The 21,190-nt window shown below is 42.0% G+C and overlaps 2 protein-coding genes across 5 annotated transcripts in view; one reads left to right on the top strand and one right to left on the bottom strand.

Annotated features, from left to right (window-relative positions):
• The window catches only part of LOC138963188 (uncharacterized), a 75,287-nt gene extending 72,809 nt beyond the window's left edge, over positions 1-2,478 (bottom strand). The window contains exon 1 of one of the 3 annotated variants that reach the window (XM_070335247.1): positions 2,348-2,478. The gene's annotated coding sequence lies outside the window, so the exon portion shown is untranslated. Of the gene's footprint in view, positions 1-1,079; positions 1,236-2,347 lie in introns of those variants that run through there. The other 2 variants (XM_070335230.1, XM_070335253.1) reach the window with 2 other exon arrangements.
• Positions 1-21,190, top strand: part of LOC138963099 (serine-rich adhesin for platelets-like) — a 72,406-nt gene that overhangs the window by 26,893 nt on the left and 24,323 nt on the right. Inside the window, exons 1-9 of one of the 2 annotated variants that reach the window (XM_070335137.1) lie at positions 1,913-2,148; positions 5,783-5,907; positions 6,978-10,514; positions 11,158-12,463; positions 13,907-14,159; positions 14,855-15,045; positions 16,571-16,752; positions 17,609-17,802; positions 18,266-18,389. In XM_070335137.1, coding sequence (XP_070191238.1) covers positions 5,793-5,907; positions 6,978-10,514; positions 11,158-12,463; positions 13,907-14,159; positions 14,855-15,045; positions 16,571-16,752; positions 17,609-17,802; positions 18,266-18,389 — 5,902 coding nt within the window. In that variant the 5' untranslated portion in view covers positions 1,913-2,148; positions 5,783-5,792. Of the gene's footprint in view, positions 1-1,912; positions 2,149-5,782; positions 5,908-6,977; positions 10,515-11,157; positions 12,464-13,906; positions 14,160-14,854; positions 15,046-16,570; positions 16,753-17,608; positions 17,803-18,265; positions 18,390-21,190 lie in introns of those variants that run through there. The other variant, XM_070335132.1, reaches the window with a different exon arrangement.

The following is a 21,190-nucleotide window of genomic DNA, read 5'->3' as shown; positions in this document are numbered from 1 at the left end:
GCTGCCTTCTTCTTTCTTTCTTTATTTGGTGTTTAACGTCGTTATCAACCACGAAGGTTATATCGCGACGGGGAAAGGGGGGAGATGGGATAGAGCCACTTGTCAATTGTTTCTTGTTCACAAAAGCACTAATAAAAAAATTCTGCCTTCTTTCTTGTGAGCCAATGTGGTTGGGAGACGGTTCGTGTGTGTGAGTACGAGTGTTTGGGGTGGTCTGGATACAATTAGACAATTATCTCGGAAAATACCACGTAATCAAGGCAAAATACTGACTCTGAATGTTCATGTTTGATTAACACCACGATCAAAGGGGCATTTTATACCACCTTCAATTTTCCAAGGTCCAAGGCTGCGCTGACTTGGAGATACAATGCTGCTATGCTAACTTGTACTTAACATTTCTGTCCCCAGAACTAGCGTCTATTTGGGACATGGAACTGGTACAGAAGATACAGATAATAATTATAATTATGTGGCTTTATTATAGCATGACACACCGCCACATGCCTTCAGTTGTTCATCATGCCACGGTTTTGGAGACTTGAAAGATTTCAATGTACTTTTACAACCGGTACAGATGTTTAAGATAATGAATCAGCAGATGTTGTCAGTCCGTATTCGGCTCAGTTGCGTGTTGTGTCGTGACCCATAAACGGCTTTGTACTTTCGCCTGTGCTGTCGTACATTTGTGACCCAGTCACCGAGTCAGGCCGACCTACTCAGTGAACAGGCTGAACGATTCAAGTTGTACTCGACGGCCGGTAAAGAGAGTATGAACTTCAAGCACTGAGCAGCACCTCGCCGATCGCTGATCCGGCCGTTCTGAAGAGCAACTGTGAGGTTAAAAATACTGCACACGTCAGTTCAAATAGTGTGATATATAGAAAATTATCTTTCCGAAGTTAAACCACAGCGGAATACTACCGGGTACCACCGTGCTGACGGACGGTAATCCGCAGTTTTATCAGTTATTAGTAATCCGTAATGATAACACATCGAAAGCTTCTGATCGGCTGATGCGGCTAATTCCCCCGGCGCAAAACTGCCGTGTAAGTTATTACTTCAGTTTTACTACTTACTGTCACTGTACCGCTGTGTTATCCGGCTTCAGTTTTCCCCCCGGCCAACTTGAAGACGGCTATCCGAGATGGCAACCATCACTGATTGAACACTGACAGAGCACGTGGCTTTTAGGAATAGTGGACCCTCTCTAAACCATGACAGAGTGTATTCAGGTACTGGACCAGAAAGTGACAGAAAAATGTGACGTGACGTACGTCAACTTGTGTTCAGCGGCAACTCCCCGTCGGCTGTTTGTGTCTATACTTCCCGGCTCTTTTAAACAGACCTGTTACTGAGATTTGTGCCGGGTGTCCACCTATTTCATAACGGTTACTACAAATTACCAGCACCATGATCGGATCTGCGATTACCGCGGTCACACGACTGATAAGCCGCTAAGCCTCACTGATGCAGTCAAGGAAAACTGCATGAGAAAGAAAGACTGAAGGAAGAAAAGAAAGGCACACCTTAGTGGCATTGGTCTGTTTAGACGAAAAGAGCACTTTCAAGAATGTAGTTGCAATACTGTATTTGTCTCTTTTTCTTTCTTCTTCGTTTTCTTTGTTGTCGGCGTGTTTCTTTGCAAACTCGGCAAAAATACTTCTTGGAGTATAAAATTGGAAAAAAAGAAAGAAAAAAAGGCAAAAACCAAAACGTCGTAGACACACACACACAACATGAAACATGCAAGAAGTGTTGATTTCTTGATAAGCCGCTGGCTGGGTCGTAGACATAATCCAAATCAAACTTGTAAACGTAACCCTGACTTTTTTTTAGGGGAAGCCCCTCGGCATGTCAATGGTTCCGCGCATCGCGACTCAGGACCGTCATGACATCATTGATCCTGCTCTTCATTGGTTGTAGAGAGACCTGGTTTACTTCTTCAACCAATCAACATGGCAGGCCTTTTCCCAACAGCAACTCGCGACCAATGTATTCATAAGCCTGTCAGACACTCACCAGACACAGTGCTTCCAACATGACCTTCCGCACTATGAAATGAAATGAAATTCGGTCATTACCTGCATCAAACGAATACTTTTGAAGCAACGGAGGTCACGTGTGGAATGGATACAATCTTTACATGTCAGTGGATTAAAGCTGTTACATTTTTATTGCTAAATCAAATGTGAAACAGGTATGTGTGCAAGAGACAGCAAATTTCCAAGATGGCGGATGGCCTTTGTGTGTATGTAGTTGTGTAGCATTGTAAGTAGGTATGTGTGTGGCGCCCGCTAGCTTCACAAAATATAGTCTATTTTGAGTTAATCGCGCGTTTACTTACCCGATTTATCGGTGTTATGATGTGATCGCCGACTACAATTTTCTGACCGCTTGGCGACGTGTTCGTCATGAATGCCATTTGTAAGGCCCTTTCTCATTGGTCACATAAAGATTTCAAGGCCAGCGAACGAAAATAGTTCCATGGAAAATAATGTCGTCTGCATTTGATGGGATGGAATGCCATATTTGGGTGAAGTTTTTACATCCCCGTTTTGAAAAGAATCATAATTCTTCCATCGATGGCTGTTTCTTTTTCTCCTCAAACAAACTAAATGCTGTTACGTACATTTTAATGGAAGGTAATCATCTGTGCAACACCATCGCCGACCGATTTGCAGCAATTGCAGGTCAGAAAAAAATTCAGGCGTACATTCATTTTCATCAGGGATTAGACTAGACTAGTAGTTGCAGATCAAATCCGCCTTAGAATGTAGAGTGGTAAGAGTTTATTCTTTGGTATTTGTTAGTTAAACTTCTGAAGAAGGTACATGCAGGCAGGACATGTCAGTCTGGATGATTTTTACTCCAGCACTCCCGTTATTAACCTCTGCATGGTGCTGCTTGATTATTTAGGGCCACGAAGACTGTAAGAAGTGACACCCAGCCATTTCTGAATTATTAAATAATCTGTTTGCACACAGATACTGAGATAGCAACTATTATTTATATACTTAATCCGAATGTGTTAAAAACTGAGATAGCAACTATTGTTTATATATATTATATATACTTAATCCGAATGTGTTATCATTGTTATAGACAAACTTCCACAAAAATCACTGAAAGGAACATTCTGTAAGCGATCACAAGTACACCTGCACATGCGTTTGCATACATACAATGTGACAAGAGCATCCTTCAATTCGACATCATGCCAAAATTCAACAGTTTCATTGCTTTCTACACAGAGTGGGGTGTTTTTGCTTAAAATTAAATTAATTTCATTCTTCATAAGTGACATAGACTGTGAAATTAATTCAGCAAAACATTACCACTCCACAGAGAAAGCAGGTATGCTGTTGATTTATGGTATCATGTGAGTAAGTAGAAACTAAAAGGATGCTCTTATCAATGTATGTAACATCCTGGACAGATCCAAATTGCTGTACATGACCCCTAACACAAGAAGGGTGGTGTCTTGTGAAGGGGAAATGTTACTGTGACTAAGGAGTGCATTTCTTTGAATGCTAGCTATGCATGTGTAACCACATAGAAGTGGTACTTGTATGATATGACTTCAGTGCTTTTTCACTTTTAGATTGCCTTATCATAGTTTAGGACGTGGTGAGCATTATCAGCCTCTGGCAGCTGAAACCGAGGGTTGAAAGTATCAGCAGGGCCCATGAAAAAGGCATACATGTACAATCATATATCATTCACATAAATCCAAATAATAAAACAAGTATACACTGCAGTCTTCTTTTGGGGTACCTGGTTGGTTCTTAATTACTACTTCCCTTCAAACTCTGAAAAGTCGACTGTAGTTCAGACTCAATCAAAGCCAAATTAATAATTTTCAGAGAGCAATTATTACAATCTCTAATAACATGATCATGATGTCTTACTAAGGATGCAAAGCACTTTCTCATTATTTAAAGCTAATGTGCAAAAATGTGTGAGGCTGCACACCTATACTCTGAAAGTGAATCTAATCAAATTTACTCTGTGACTTTTGTTTCCTCATATTATTAGGACAAAAATTTGTGATAGCATTAGCATTCTGAAAATGTAAATTTTGCCAATGCCATTACAAGATGTTTGGCCTAATCATAAATCAAAATAAGATGTTTGTTTCCAATGACAAGGCCAAACAAGTTCGGCTCTGTCTGTCGGTTGCATTTTGTTTTGTTTTTGGATTGAATTGGAAGTTTGTTTTTTATTTACAATAGGCGCATGGGGGCCGGGTAGCTCAGTTGGTAGAGCACTGGACTTGTGATCCTAAGGTCACAGGTTCGAATCCCGGCAGGTACGGACACTGGTCAACTTTATGTGCAGACTCGGAGGTGGTATCTATGTCCAACCCACGTGTCGCCACAGTGGTACGCATTCTGCCATAAGTGCAGGTGGCTGATTACACCAAAGCATGCGCACACCTGGGTAGCGCGACTCTTGTTGCTGCTAGCTTTCAACTGGGAGGAAGTGACCCGAATTTCCCAGCATTAGGAATCGGTATTTAAGGATAATAGAGAATTAAAACAAGTCGCGTAAGGCAAAATTACTACATTTGGTCAAGCTGTCGAACTCACAGAATAAAACTGAACGCACTGCATTTTTTTACCAAGACCGCATACTTGTAGTTTCGTCAGTCCACCGCTCGTGGCAAAGGCAGTGAAATCGACAAGCCAGAATAGTGCGGTAATGGTCGCGCTGAGCAGGATAGCACGCTTTTCTGTACCTATCTTTGTTTTAACTTTCTGAGCGTGTTTTTAATCCAAACATATATATTTATATATGTTTTTGGAATGAGAAACCGACAAGGAATAAGATGAAATTGTTTTTAAATCGAATTCGGACATTTTATTTTAATCATAATTTTTATATTTTAAATTTTCAGAGCTTGTTTTAAATCCGAATATAACATATTTGTATGTTTTTGGAATCAGAAAATGATGAAGAATAAGATGTACATGATTTTGGATCGTTTGAAAAAAAAAAAAAAAAAAAGATTTTCAGATTTTTAATAACCAAAGTCATTAATTATATTTTAAGCCTCCAAGCTGAAATGCAATACCAAAGTCCGGCCTTCGTCAAAGATTGCTTGGCCAAAATTTCAATCAATTTTATTGAAAAATGATGGTGTGACAGTGCCGCCTCAACTTTTACAAAAAGTCGGATATGACGTCATCAAAGACATTTAGCAAAAAAAAAGAAAAAAACGTCTGGGGATATCATACCCAGGAACTCTCATGTAACATTTCATAAAGATCGGTCCAGTAGTTTACTCTGAATCGCTCTACACACACACACACACACACCACGACCCTCGTCTCGATTCCCCCCTCTACGTTAAAACATTTAGTCAAAACTTGACTAAATGTAAAAATATAAAATTTTGCTTGTTATTGGCCAGAAATTGTGTGAGCTATGTCCCCTGGATGTCGAAGAAGTGTAACTTACCTTGTAAAGTCTGCAAAATTGTGTTTTGTCATTTTTTTTTTACATTTGTGTATTGTCATTTTTTTTTAGGGTCGAGATGAAAAATGGGGTCGTCGGGGGGAATCTGAAACATTTTAACTTTTTTTTACTTGACCTTCGCACAATTGACTTGTGAAACTCTGTAGATGGAGATTATCAGTTTTGACTCGTGTGGCTCAGCATGAAAAGATAAACCTATATAATATACTGCCTGGATCAGTATTTTACACAAACTGTAGTTTACGTCACCTGTCCCAGGATCTTTCATGTACTAACTTTTTACCTCTTTTCTCTGTTGCAGATTCAGAACTATGACAGCACTGGATGAACATGACAAGCAGTTATTAGAAACGCTGTTACATCAGGCAGATGCAGTCGCACCTACAGCAGACAAAACACACCAGTCTGAAGGTGGTGGTGAACTGGGTAAGTCAAGAATACAAGTCTTCCTGTCAGTCTCTTCCATGGTTTTAAGGGGTGGCCAAATGCCAAAAATGTAACTCGCCTCAAGAAAGTTACTTGCCCACCAGAAATATCACAAACTTGGTACTAACCACACAAAGTATGACACGGTCACAGTGTTAGTTAACATGAATGACTGTGGTGTAAGTGCCTGTAAGATTTATATGCACACAAAATAGTGGTGATATGATTGACAACTGGGCCGTGTTCAGCTATGAAAAGGTTTTCCCAGTTGGCGCTTGTCTGGCTTTGCAATATTTAAGCCATCTCTCTTGAGGAATATCGTTCAAATAAAAATGCATTATTTTTGTCTTTCTACGCTTTTAGACATTTTCATCAAAATGAAAACCCATCGTCATTTCCCCATCCAACTCAGAGTCCAACCTGCCACTCTTCTCTCTGCTATCAACATTCACTCACCAGTGTTCTTGAATAGTCAAACTTTTCTCTTTCTAGTTATGCTGTTAATCTTTTGGCATCAGTCTTTTCAAGAAAGTTTTAAAATTTAAGCAGGTTCACCTGTACATGATATGGCCTTGGCTCAGAAATGGTATCGAACCCATTTTTTCCCCAACTTAGTTTAAATCTTAATTAATTTCTGTTAACAGAGCTGCACTTGGAGAACAGAAACACATTATTTACATCTAAAACATGTTACGGTTTCTGTTCTCAATTGAAATAGATGCCTGTTTGGTATTTTTTGGTCTGCATGATTGAGTTTCTGCACAATTTGTCTATGAATTGGAAGGTGTAGATAGTACATCATTACTTGCATGTATGATCAGGGGGATTTTTAATTGAGTGCAATTGTATTGTAATTGTTATACATTTAGAATACCCCTTTTTCAAGACTTTAGACCTTATAAATTCAAAAATTCAAAAATCTCTGAAGTTTACATCTTTGCAGGTGAGTGTAGAAACTCAAAAAAGCAGTTTTGTTGAAAAAGGATAGTTCGAAGAAAGCCAAGTAAGAGAGCAGTTTTATAAAATATTGGGTCAGCACAAGTAAGTAATCCAACCAAAATGTGTTTCAGATTTTCACAACACTGATCATGATGACAATGACTTCAAGTTCCTGGAGCACTACATTAACAATGATATTGGAGAGGGGGAGGCCATGCAGTTTGAACAGCCAGCGTCATCCTCAGCGTACACTGGTCAGGAGGCCGGTCAGCAGTACCAGACAACAGCAGAAACTCATCAGTCCACCCCAGCAGCAGCCAGCTACCAGGGCCAGGGATCGTCAGGATTTGGTGGTCAGCAGACGAGATTCACCGGGGTAGCCCAGGTGTCGAGCCCTGCACATATGGAACAGTCAACTCCATCGCCATATCAGGGTCAAGGACACGGCTATCAGCAGATACAGTCCCCATCAGTCCAATCTCCGCAGATGAAATTGACGAGTCAGGACGGGTTCCAAAACCAGAACACAGGTTTTCAGCAACAGTACCCTTCAGGAGGAGCATCTGCACAGACTGGACAGCTTGCAGAAGCAGGTTCTGCATCATCTGGGTTTCCAAACCAGTCTCAGACTTATCCCCAGCAGTATTCCATGGAAACTTCAGCCACCCCTCAGGGTGATATAAGTGGCCATGCAGGCAGTACTTATCAGACACAAGGTGCGTCTTACCCAACACAAGCACAAAAGAGCAGTGACACACAAGGGCAGCAACAGCAGTTTAGCCAGCATGAAAGTGGTTACCCTAACAGCAGTGGTAAAGAGCAAGTTAACCTGTCAAGAGTGTATCACAATCAAAGTACAGACTACCAGCATCAGCAGTCATTTCAAAATGAGTACATTGCAAATAGCAGTGCAAACAGTCCTTCCCTGCAAGCAGTTGGCCAGGCTGCAGGTTTCCAGCAACAGTTCCCGAGTGGTGCTGGATCAAAATCAGCCTCTGAGCAAACAGATTTTAGCCAGCAACAAGCCATGCAGGACTTCACAAAGCAGGTTACAGGCTATCAACAACCACAGGCTGTGTTTCATCCAAGTAATCAGTCTGCCGGAAACAGTGCTGACCAGACTTACCAGGCCAGTGGCTCAGATGACGCAGCTTTGTGCTACTCTGCTGCTCCACACACGGGGCAACAGCATCAAGCAGCTGTGCCTGCTTACACTGGTGTGACAAGCCCCATCGGAGTTGAAGTTGGTGGGGGTGTTCATCATCAGCAAGCCCAGTACCAGGAATCTGTGCCACCAACAGCGCAACTAGACCAGACTAATGCTGGGACTTACCAAACCCAGGTGAACATGTTCCAGTCTAAACAACAGTCATTTTCCAGTCCAGTAGCTAGCCCTGGTCAGCCATCACAAGTGGTTCCTGCCAGTCCAGCGAGCTATCCCCAGCCTTCTCCCCAGCCCACCTACTCTCGTCCAGCCCAGGCACAAGTTCAGGGGGATCAGTGTGGCGGAACAAACTTCTCTGGTCAAGGGTCTGGTTTCCAACCTGGCCAGGTGTCCAGCTTCTCTCAAAAGATACCTTTTCAGAGTCCTGTCCCAAGCCCTGGACAGGCTCGTGTGGATAACTCGGTCCCTAGCAGCCTAGCCAATAACTATCAGCAGCCTTCTCCTGCTTATCCAGCACAGAATGCATTTTCTGCACACATTCAATCTCCTGGTACATCACTTAATCAAGGAGATCAAAACATAGGAGGAAACTTTTCTGCACAGAAGGCCTCTCATTACTCTGGGTCTTCTGCTCAGAGTGAAGGAAGCGTCCAGTCACAAGGTTTCTCTCCTCAACCCATGGAAGCTGAGGGTGCTGCTTTCCTACAGAAGTTTCAGTCTGTGAACCAACAGAACCAAGCCATGGAAAGTAGTGGAACAGTGGGACAGTATCAGCAGAACTTAGCCACCCAGGCTCCGACTCAGAGGGACCAGCCTATGGACACGCAGCAGTCTCCGTACCTATTAGGAACTAGGTCCACAGCTGTGGTTTTTGCGAGTGGGTCTCAAGCAACACCACAGCCAGTAGGTGTTGTTCAGGAGTCCCCAGCCCAGATGGGTCAGACAAGTGTATCAGGCAGTGGTTACCTGGACCAGGCCCTTTCCTTTCAATCACAATCTAGCACTTTTCAGACTGCAAGTGCCCTTCCTGTACCTTCACTATCATCTTCTATCAGTGACCTTATTTCTCCACAAGGGCAGAATATTGCTTTTGCTGCTAACAGCAAATTTGATGAAGGTTATCACAATCCCAATCCAACAGTTTTTGTTGGACAAAGTGTGTATTCTTCTTGCCAAACAACCAATACTTCCTTTTCAGCGACAACTTCTACTCCTGCTGTAGCAGCTGATCAGTCGGCCACCTATGGGTCAGCGACAAACCAGTACAAGCAAACTGAGAGTAGAGCGGCGAGTTTTAACCAGTTTCCTAGCAGGGCTGCTTCAAGTTCAACATTTGGTCACACTCCCAATAGTGGTCTGGAACTGTTCCAACAGTACCAGCAGCCTTTGCAGCAACAGTCAGTGCAACAGACTGCTTATACTAGTCAGACTCAGGACATCGGTCTAGTGCAGAATGCAAGCTCTCATGCCCCAGTGACGGGTTCACAAACACAAATTTTCCAAGCTGGAAGTTCATCTTTGCAGCTAGCAGCAGGCGTGCAGGCTGGAAGTTCATCTTTGCAGCTAGCAGCAGGCGTGCAGGCCTCTGCAGCGGATCAGCAATTTGGAATAGGACATGTCCAATTACAGCAAGCTGGAAACAACACAGGACATCAACAAGGAATACATAATCTACTGGGTCACACAACCATCAGTAATATTGTCTGTTCCACTACCGGCCACACTCAAGCACCGTTTGGCCATGTTATAGCCAGTCCAGCCCAAGGCTCAAGTATGCCTGGATCATTTCCAGCTCCAAACAACATCAGCTCTGTCAAATCGCCAACGGCATCACTGCAGGATTCAAGTCAGACCAACTCTGCCCTCTCACTGCTGTCATCTGTGCTGCAGCAGATCCAAGCCATCCTACCCATGGCTGTTGGCCAGGAACAGACCTCTACCAACAGCCCCCAGGCCACGCCAGGTCAAGCTGCTGGTGGAAATCCTGAGGCTTTGGCAAAGTTGTTGAATTCTCAGAACAGTGCTCAACAGGTTTTGCAACTACTCCAGCAGCAAACAGGCAGTCAAAAACCTCAAGGTGAAGGTCAGCAGAGTTCGGGTCAAAGTTTTCAGTTTACGCTGCAACAGCAACAGGCGGTCTCCTCAGCAATGCAGCATCCAAACTTCTTGATACAACAAGGAAACGGTCAGACGCTTGTTCTTAGCCAGCAACAGCCGAGCCAACAAGTGCCACAGCAGCAACTGCAGCAACAGCTTGCCCAGCAGCATGTTGCATCACAAATTCCCTTGTCAGTGGTGACAAGCCTTCCAGAGAGCATGGGTGTTGCCGGGGGAAACAACGGGCACGTTGAGCTTGGTCAACAGCCAATAAAAGTGGTGCTGGATGCAAATTCAACACCCATGGTTGTCAGTAGTGGGTTCCGAGTGCCTACATCTGTGGTTATTGCCCAGTCATCATCTGGTGTGGCTGGCATGGCTTCTATGACTCCTGTCTCGTTGTCTGGTAAGTGCTGAATATGTTTGTTTTTTACTCTACTTCAGTATGTATCCAGGGGGCGGACGAGGGGGGGGGGGGGGGGTGCACAGGGTGCAGGTGCACCCCCCCTACAGCAAAAAAATAAAAAAATAAATTGAAAAGCTGATTCTATGACCATTTCTAAGTTCAAATGGCACCAGATGGCACCATTTTGCTTCTTTGGGCCAACAAATTTTCCGGGGGGGCATGCCCCCGGACCCCCCTAGCAAATTCACATTCACTTTCGATTCAAAGTGCACCCCCCCTTACAAAACAACTGATCCGCCCCTGGTATCAATGCCTGTTACTGTTAATTTTATATTATTTTATGTGTGCACTTGTGCCAGAAAGGAAGGGAGAGAGCAATACGACGGATACGTGTGTATAAAATTAGATTGTTTCTGTTTGAAGGACTTAATCCTTGTGTACACGTAAGAGCAATTGAGTGTCATGGATTTAGAGTGTGTAGACACAGTTACATCTTATTCTTAGTATGATTTGTAAGAGAAACAGACATATATATAAATGTCATTTATTTTGCGTGAAACACATACGTGTACCACCCCCGGCTGATGTTTTGGACAGTTTTGACCTACAGTCGACAGTGAAATGTCTGTACATGTTTCCACAGATCAGACTGGCCTGCCTCAAGCTGTTTCTCAGTCAGTGCCAGTTGGAGTTTCAGGAATGCCGCTTCCTGTGGATCTGCAGAATGTCAAGCTCCACGTGTTCAAGTCAACTGGTTCCCCGGCATTATCCAGCCAGACACACACCATCAACACCACCCCAACTAGCGTCCCCAACATTGGCTCCTGCTTCTCCAAGAACACCATTGTCACACCTACATCCTCCTTCACACAGCCTCTCCAGGTGGCCGGTGTGGGGCTGGGGGTTGGAACATCCACCGTCACACCAGATGTCCCTGCTGATCCTAGTGCTTATCCTGCCCCTTCTTCAAACCCAGACCTTGGTCAGGCTGAAAATATTGCTGTCGGTGGCAGCACTGTTGGAAATTCTCCCGCGGTTGCCAACATATTCTATCCAGTCAGCACTGAGAGCAGTCTTGAGAAAGCTCTGGCAGCTCCAGTGAGCAGCTTACCTGCATCAGCACAAGTTGGCAATTTCTTGAATGTTACCACAGGCTGTGCTAGCATGCTGTTGAATGCAATGAGTATGGTGGCAGCGGATGGAAAAAGAGACAGTGCTGGATTCAAAGTGAACAGCTTTAGTGGGCCATCTACATCTGCCGAGGGCATGTTCGGTGAGTTTCACCGTAATAACCAGACTACAGGTAAAATGGATGCTTCTGAAATGGATGTTGGTGAACCTTTGGCTGAGAGTTCAAGAGGTGTCAAACCTATGGATACTGACAAGCCATTGGAAAACCTGACACCTCGACATTCCTCCAGGAAGACATCAATGGAGGAGGACTTTGATCAGAGAGGAGATGCTTTAGCAAACTCTATGTTGAGGAAAATATTGACGATGAAAGATGATGATGACAATACTCCCCGTTCTAAGGCAGGGTCCCCCTCCTCAGAATCCTCACCCATCCAGACACCCGTGGAATTGTGTGGGGACACAAACACTCAGTCGACATTGATAGAAAAATCTGAAAAGCTGAGGCTTTGCTCTGATGCCCAACCAGAGGAGGACAAGCCGCCTACTTTCTGGAATTCAATCCCTGTCTTTACCAGTGAGCCAGCAGAAGAGGAAGTGGTTCCAAGCAAGATTCATCGTGGCGCTGATGATGTGGATGCGTCAAGTAAGCCAGTCAGCCTCCCTTCTGTGGAGAAACTCTTTGACGCTGGAGGTGCTAATTCCAGCTCAGCATTTGTGTTTACCAAGTTCGGGGCAGAGGTACCTGGCATCATCACCTTTGGAAATTCTACATCCGATGTTGTCAATAGTGTCAGCGCCAATGTGAATGATGTGAGGTAAGCTACCATGGAGTTTGACAGGCTCTTTACAAATTAAATACATATAGTTCTGCTGGTCTACACTATGATTCTTGCTTCCCAGTCCCACTGTAATCAGTACTGTCACTTCTGTGGTTATTTAGTGTCTTTTTACATTTAGTCAAGTTTTGACTAAATGTTTTAACGTAGAGGGGGGAATCGAGACGAGGGTCGTGGTGTATGTGCGTGCGTGTGTGTGTCTGTCTGTGTGTGTGTGTGTGTGTGTGTGTAGAGCGATTCAGACTAAACTACTGGACCGATCTTTATGAAATTTGACATGAGAGTTCCTGGGTATGAAATCCCCATACGTTTTTTTCATTTTTTTGATAAATGTCATTGATGACGTCATATCCGGCTTTTCGTGAAAGTTGAGGCGGCACTGTCACGCCCTCATTTTTCAACCAAATTGGTTGAAATTTTGGTCAAGTAATCTTCGACGAAGCCCGGACTTCGGTATTGCATTTCAGCTTGGTGGCTTAAAAATTAATTAATGACTTTGGTCATTAAAAATCTGAAAATTGTAAAAAAAAATAAAAATTTATGAAACGATCCAAATTTACGTTTATCTTATTTTCCATCATTTGCTGATCCCAAAAACATATAAATATGTTATATTTGGATTAAATATCAAAATTAAATTGTCCAAATCAATTTAAAAACACTTTCATCTTATTCCTTGTCGGTTCCTGATTCCAAAAACATATAGATATGATATGTTTGGATTAAAAACACGCTCAGAAAGTTAAAACAAAGAGAGGTACAGAAAAGCGTGCTATCCTTCTTAGCGCAACTACTACCCCGCTCTTCTTGTCAATTTCACTGCCTATGCCGTGAGCGGTGGACTACGAGTATACGGTCTTGCTGCGTTGCATTGCGTTCAGTTTCATTCTGTGAGTTCGACAGCTACTTGACTAAATGTTGTATTTTCGCCTTACGCGACTTGTTTATTTTGTTTTGTAGATTTGAATGATAACATTAGATTAACCGTTGTCATTTTCAGTGTTATTTGTAAGGACAATGGAATTAAGATTATATCTTTGTAGTCATACTTGCTGTGCACAGAAAATTTAGGAAAGGTAACTGTAATGGTTGGCTTCTCTGAAGCCTTGAACTTGAAGGGCAGTGTTTTGGCTTTTGTGTCACCAATTTTGTGTCAGGCCTGAAAGTGGCGAGTATTTTACTCGCCATGGCGAGTAGAAACATGTAACTGGCGAGTAGAAATGTTCATCTACTCGCCAAATGCGAGTAAAGTTGCTGAAACAAATTGTTGGTTTGGCTAGTAAAGTTTGCTCTCTGGCTGGTAAATTTTCAGAATCGCTAGCCAAAGGCGAGTATATTATACATCATTTATTGGACTTTCAGGGCTGTGTGTGTGTGTGTGTCTTATTCAGTTTTGCTAAGTGCAGAGAGTTTTTCTTCCAGGGTTTCAAGCATTGTGTCAACAGTGAAACCAGCAGAACCAATGAAGCTTAGCCCCGTGCCTACAGCATCAATTCGTCCCAATACCCGCAGACAAAAAGACCCAGGTCTTACCTTTCAGTTTCCAAGCAAAGTTGGAGAGTGTGAACTGCGGATTCTGTCTCAACCTGAAGAACAGCACAGAGCTCGCTATTTGACTGAAGGCAGTAGAGGAGCCGTCAAAGATCGATCTCAGCAGGGCTATCCTGTTGTCAAGGTATCTTGTGATTTTGGCTGAATATTGTTTGAAACATTGCCCAGGAGTGGTATGAAGGTTTTGGTGGCACTTGACCGCATGGTGGCGCTGTTTATTCTGCAAGTCGCGCTAATTGCCATTCACGAAATTCTGTTTCGACCCGCCAAAGTCACGTGACGGTTTTAAACTTGCGGGACCTACATCTCGGCTCTACAGCCGCTAACGGCATGATGCCTCCGGGTAATCTTTTGATGTTCGGATGGCTGTGTCCGCATCTGGCGATCTGCTCTTATGCAATCGGTCTCCTCGCTGACCGTGGTTATCTCGTTTAGTAGGAAGCGTCGAGTGGCGGTGATTTCCTTTGATAAGGGTGTTTGTGCATGTGGTTTATAAATAGACAACCTCGTTAGCTAAAAATGTTGAGAGGTGCACTCGTTAATGCCAGTTAAAATCGGAAATTAAAGCATAGTAGCAAAAACGGCCTCAGAATCTGAAACCACCTCAAATTCTTTATTCTCTTGAATACTACTCCAGATTTATAGTACATAATTTGTAATTAATAATAGCCAGTCAATATTACTAGTACTTAGTATAGTAATACATTGTTTTATGTTTTCACATCTGCCCCTTTTGAAAAAGGCCTGAGAAGTAACTAATTTACTAACCTCGATGAATGAACTGAATTGGACCGTTTACAATCTGCTATTTATTTTCAGTTGCTGGGCTACACTGAGCCGGCCACCCTACAGGTGTTCATTGGTAGTGAGACGGGAAGGGTCAAACCCCATGGCTTTTACCAGGCATGTAAAGTGTGTGGCAAAAACTCCACACAGTGCAGTGAGAGGGAAATTGACGGAACAAATGTCATTGAAATTGAGGTCTCCCCGATCAATGATATGCAAGTCACGTAAGTCATACATGTATATGTTTTGTAAACTTGGATTTATTGTGGAGTATGTATACATGTTCCTATCTCAGTATCTGTCTTTGTTTTAAGACAGTGTGATTGCTTTTTGTATGTCACACTCACAGTTGATGCTGAATAGTATTAAACAAGTCGCGTAAGGCGAAAATACAATATTTAGTCAAGTAGCTGTCGAACTCACAGAATGAAACTGAACGCAACGCAACGCAGCAAGACCGTATACTCGTAGCATCGTCACTCCACCGCCCGTGGCAAAGGCAGTGCCCGTGGAATTGACAAGAAGAGCGGGGTATTCGTTGCGCTAAGAAGGATAGCACGCTTTTCTGTACCTCTCTTCGTTTTAACTTTCTGAGCGTGTTTTTAATCCAAACATATCATATCTATATATTTTTGGAATCAGGAACCGACAAGGAATAAGATGAAAGTGTTTTTGAATTGATTTCGATAATAATTTTCATATATTTAATTTTCAGAGCTTGTTTTTAATCCGAATATAACATATTTATATGTTTTTGGAATCAGCAAATGATGGAGAATAAGATAAACGTAAATTTGGATCGTTTTATAAATTTTTATTTTTTTTTACAATTTTCAGATTTTTAATGACCAAAGTCATTAATTAATTTTTAAGCCACCAAGCTGAAATGCAATACCGAACCCCGGGCTTCGTCGAAGATTACTTGACCAAAATTTCAACCAATTTGGTTGAAAAATGAGGGCGTGACAGTGCCGCCTCAACTTTCACGAAAAGCCGGATATGACGTCATCAAAGACATTTATCAAAAAAATGAAAAAAACGTATGGGGATATCAATCCCAGGAACTCTCATGTCAAATTTCATAATGATCGGTCCAGTAGTTTGGTCTGAATCGCTCTACACGCACGCACGCACACACACACACACACACACATACACACACACATACACCACGACCCTCGTTTCGATTCCCCCTCGATGTTAAAATATTTAGTCAAAACTTGACTAAATATAAAAAGAAATCATTAGCTTTGCAGGATGAGACATCGCTAATATTGTAGGTTTGAGTTGATATGTATTTAGCATTTCTGCTCTTTCGTCAGACAGATGCTTCTGCTCGCGAGAGATGATAACTCCAGGCTTATAGGTTTTCTGTGTCACACTAAATTGACTAATCTTATTTCTTTCCTATCTTGTTGTATGGTGATGATCAAATGATGCTGAGTTAATTAAAAAAAAACTAAAAAAAAACACTAAGTGAGGAGTTGTTTATATTACCATTTCCAGTGCGTTTACATTGTAAAGTTACCATAGCCTGAAATTCTAAAAATTATACTTTTAACAGAATAAGGGACCCTTAAAAAATAAAAGAGGAGCAAGTTTAGCATTGCAATTTGTATGCATACTTTAATTTATAATACATGTATTGCTATCACAGTATCAGCATTCATTATTGGCGGAACAAACAAATTGAGGTGGGAACTGGGATGTTGATTTGAAAAAAAAGAATGACGTGAAAGTTTTTTCCAGTATGGACTGTGTTGGCATCCTAAAGCTGAGAAATGCTGATGTTGAAAAGCGCATTGGTCCCACCAAAGCCAAGGCCAAGAAGAAGAATAGCACCAAAGCACGCCTGGTGTTCCGTGCGTCTCTGCGTAAACCTGATGGGTCATACTACACTCTTCAGGTTGCATCCACTCCAATCCTTTGCAGTAAGTCTTTTTTATCAACATGGGTGAGAGTTGTGTTGAGTCAATTGAGTTTAATTTCAGTGATCAGAATTCAGGAATTATTGAGGTTTGGTTAGCTACATCCAGATGTATTTCCTTTATAATGAAATGAAAAACAGTGGCCTGATTCTCTGTTTTTGTTTGAAACGTCCTTTTTCAATTTTCATTCTTCTTCTTCTGTGTTCGTAGGCTGAAACTCCCACGTACACTCGTGTTATTGCATGAGTGGATTTTTACGTGTATGACCGTTTTTACCCTGCCACTTAGGCAGCCATATGCCGCTTTCGGAGGAAGCATGCTGGGTATTTTCGTGTTTCTATAACCCACCAAACTCTGACATGGATTACAGGATCTTTTCCGTGCGCACTTGGTCTTGTGCTTGCGTGTGCACACGAAGGGGGATAAGCCACAAGTAGGTCTGCACATAAGTTGACCTGGGAGATCGGAAAAATCTCCACACTTAACCCACCAGGTGGCTGTGGCCGGGATTCGAACTCACGACCTTCCGATTAAGAGGCCGACGTCTTACCACCTCGCCACAGCGCCCGTCTCAAATTTTCATTCGACTCTGTGCCTGTGCAGGTAGTGGTATAGAGTAATCTTGAGGTTACAGATTGTATAAAAACGTTTAAGTGCTTGGAGAACATGTAGAATGTATGGATAACTTTCTTCGCTTTGGGTTGGCTTAACTTGTGTGCTTTATATTTTAGTGTCATAAGATGCCAGGTCTCTCAATCACAACACATTTATATGCATTGCATTGAACCCGTCTTCATGAGTGTGATTTGCCTTTATTTTGTAATGCTTTGAACTTGAAAAATGTAGCTCTTGTTTTCAGCTCAACCAATTGGTCAGCCAGAAATCAGCCGTTTGAGCCTGTCGGAGCTATGCGTAAACCAGACCAGTGACATGTTCATCATCGGCAAGAACTTCCTGAAGGGTACACAGATCATGTTCCAGGAACTGGGCTTGGATGATACGGAAATCAAATGGCAGAGTGAAGCGGAGATTGAAGTGGAGTACTTTCAACAGGTAACTTGAACGCCACTTAGAGCAAAGAATGACATGAACTATGCACACAACTGTAAACATCAGTTTACATTTTATAAGTAGACATGCGCACACACAAACACACATGAAGGCACACACAAAGACACACACACACAGACACACACACACACAGACACACACACACACACACGCGCACATGCAAGCACACGCAGAGTGATGTACCGGATACATGATAAGAAAGAAAGCCGGTTGAACTTTTCCTCACTATTTGTGCATGGATTTGATACTCATTATAATATACTGATCTTTGATGGATAATTGATAACTGCACATTTAAAAAAAAACATTTTTACATTTCTCTTTATGTTTCAGTTTGTAAATGTGTATCTCGCAACCATGTTAATTTAAATGATACGTCTCTAAATGATTGTATGCATGTATAGATCTACATTTTTGTTTCATTTTACCTTTTCTCTTTTTACAGACCCACTTAATCTGCCGAATCCCTGAGTATCCCCACAAGGACTTGGACCAACCTGTGCATTGTCAAATTGTGGCGCTGAGTGGGGGTAAAATTAGTGACCCTCAAGACTTTCTCTACAAGCCTGGTTAGTGTGTTTCACTTGCCTTTGGTTTGCTACACTGTTCCCTGTTCTGGTTATAGCTGTCTCACAGCCTTGAGGGTACAATTTAGTAATCAGCCAGCTTCTCTTAGAACATTTGCTTGATCTTGTTGGTTAACACTAAAGTTTCAGAATTAGTCTTTGCTTTGTGTTGTTGAAAAAGATGAGACAAACAGAATAATATTGGAATAAATGTTTTCATTTGAGAGGTTAAACGAAATAGAAACTGTTCTGTAAAGAATACTTTTCTGTTTGAATAAGGATATTTCTTTGTTAGGGAAACTCTCAGCTGCCGCGTTTTCATGTTGGCAAACAGTCGGTATTTATGAAACGTTTGTGTGCAGTCCTTGCATTTAGCAGGCTATGTTTGTTCACTAGCTTTAGTTCACTAGTTCCCTCTACATGCCCAACTGTTGGCTTTACTTTTGTTTTGCTGACCCAAGACCGATGCAGTCAGCAATTTACTTTGATGATGTTGTATTGCCAACATGAAAATGCCAGCTAGGAGAAGTAGAATTATCATGACCTCAGGGCTTTGAGCAACTCTGCCATTACTGTTGCGTGTTTACTGAAATGAGTATTCCGCCTGATCTTTTGTCTGATTTTGAATTCCTGAAGCTTGAAAGTCTACTGTGCAAATGTGGAAAACAAGCATGCGAAAAAGAGCACTTCCAAAAATATTCTTTATTGAACTGAGTCTGCTTGTGTTGGAATAAATGCAGATAGTTCCATTAGCAACAGTAAGGCAGGCCAGATTTTTATTGTCATTCATACGCTTTACCTTCAGATCTTGTTTTGAATAGTGTCAAATTGAAAGCTAGATATCTGAGTTAATGGATCTAGTCCACCTGATACAACACTGTACAATCACGGGTAACTGATACTTCCATTGAAAGCTAGATATCTGAGTTAATGGATCTAGTCCACCTGATACAACACTGTACAATCACGGGTAACTGATACTTCCACTGAAGGATCGTTGGAAGTATCGTGCTGTTTGCAATATTTTTCATAAATATTGCATTTTTGGGAGCCTTACGCATTTGAGCCATATCGTTGCAGAAAATAAGTTACGTTTTGTATCAACTAATGCAAATCACTCAGTCAGGGTGACCCCTGTTCACTAGAACTACTTTTTTTTTAAAAATATATATATATATATATAGTACATCCTGTGTGAAACAACTTAGAAAGAAGGTGAATCATAAGTGTTTGGGGAAGAGGAGAACTTGGAAGCGAGATCAAAATGGTATTAACAGACCATGTGAAATTGAAACAAGATTTGAAGGTTAGCATTCTTTAAATGTTCGGAAGGTGTGTTGACATTTGTGTGATCTGATCAACTAAAACAGACGTGTCATTGCAGCCCATTGAAAGATTTGCCCAGATAGTGAAAATAAAACCTCCCAAACAAGTAAAAACAAAAACAAAAAAACACTTTGACAATTTCAGTTTCAACAAGATGATTTTATTTTTATTGAAGTGTTAAAATTGAGTTAGATTAAGACTGATGTCACAATAAATACTGAAACAGTGATCGTGGTTGTATTCAAATGATTCATTGGAAATGCATATATACATTGTACTGTCAGAGACAAACTTTTGAAAATAAGAGAATATCAAAACTCCTGATCCTGTTTAAAGCAGTTATGCTAGAAAATGCAAAATGAATGACAAAAGAGAGGTACATGAACATCTTGATTTGTCTGGCAAGACAGAATTCAGTGCAGTATTTTGTAACAGATTGCAGTCGGGTTAAACTGGATTGCATTGATCAGTTAGTCCTTTGAATTTTCCAATGAATTTTTGGTAAAAGATCATATACTGTTGAAATAATTTCCACTGCTATCTTGAAATTAACGTCTCATGTCATGAAATGTGCCAATGCTCTGGGCAGGTCTTTCAAAGTGTCACAGTGTGTGGCAAGTGAAAACTACCAGGCTGAAGCCTGCTGTAGATCAGTGTCGATGCTGCGGCGAGTACTGCCCCTTAGCATGCGGTTTGGGCACGAAATCGATGGGGGCGCAGGGCTTCTGTCTGGCCTGACAGTCCCTGCAGGTACTGTGACTTCACCCTTTTCCTTATAATCATCATCAGAGTTTCAAACCGTCAGCCCCTCAACTCTCTGGTTATACCTTTCTTGCAATTCTAGTGCTCAGACCAAGCATCGTAACCTCGTATCATCTTGCTTTAAGTTAACGTCATTTCTGCCATTCAGAGTCATGCAAGTCCTTGGAAATAAGCTCTGAAATGTGGAATCATTCATTGTGATACCTGAAACCTTTTCTTGGAACCCTGATGTTTTTTTGCTTTTGATCTTTGTCGGGTTACGCTTGTATTGACTTGTGCATTGGTGGCTTTTCTATCAGATAGATCTAGATTATGACTGGGATCTGGAAGCATACATTATTGCTTTTTTATTGTAGTTATTTTGTAACTCATCTGAGCAATAAGGCAAGTCATAGGATTCAGCAGTGTCAGGCTTTCCATAGTTGGAAAGGGTTTGCTTGTATTTTTTTTAAACCAGAGCTTTGATGCTTCACATACTTCCTGGCTTGCTTGACTTAGATGAGTCTTGTTAACCCTCAACACAACGGGCGCAGTGGCGTAGTTGATAAAACATCGGCCTCCTAATCGAAAGGTTGTGAGGTCAAATCCCGGCTGCGGCTGCCTGGTGGGTTAAGAGTGGAGATTTTTCTGATCTCCCAGGTCAACTTATGTGCAGATCTGCTAGTGCCTTATCCCCCTTTGTGTGTACATGCAAGCACAAGACCAAGTGCGCTTGG

Source organism: Littorina saxatilis, linkage group LG1 (assembly GCF_037325665.1).
Source record: "Littorina saxatilis isolate snail1 linkage group LG1, US_GU_Lsax_2.0, whole genome shotgun sequence".
Lineage (NCBI taxonomy): Eukaryota > Metazoa > Mollusca > Gastropoda > Littorinimorpha > Littorinidae > Littorina > Littorina saxatilis.
This window is presented reverse-complemented; position numbering and strand designations above follow the sequence as displayed.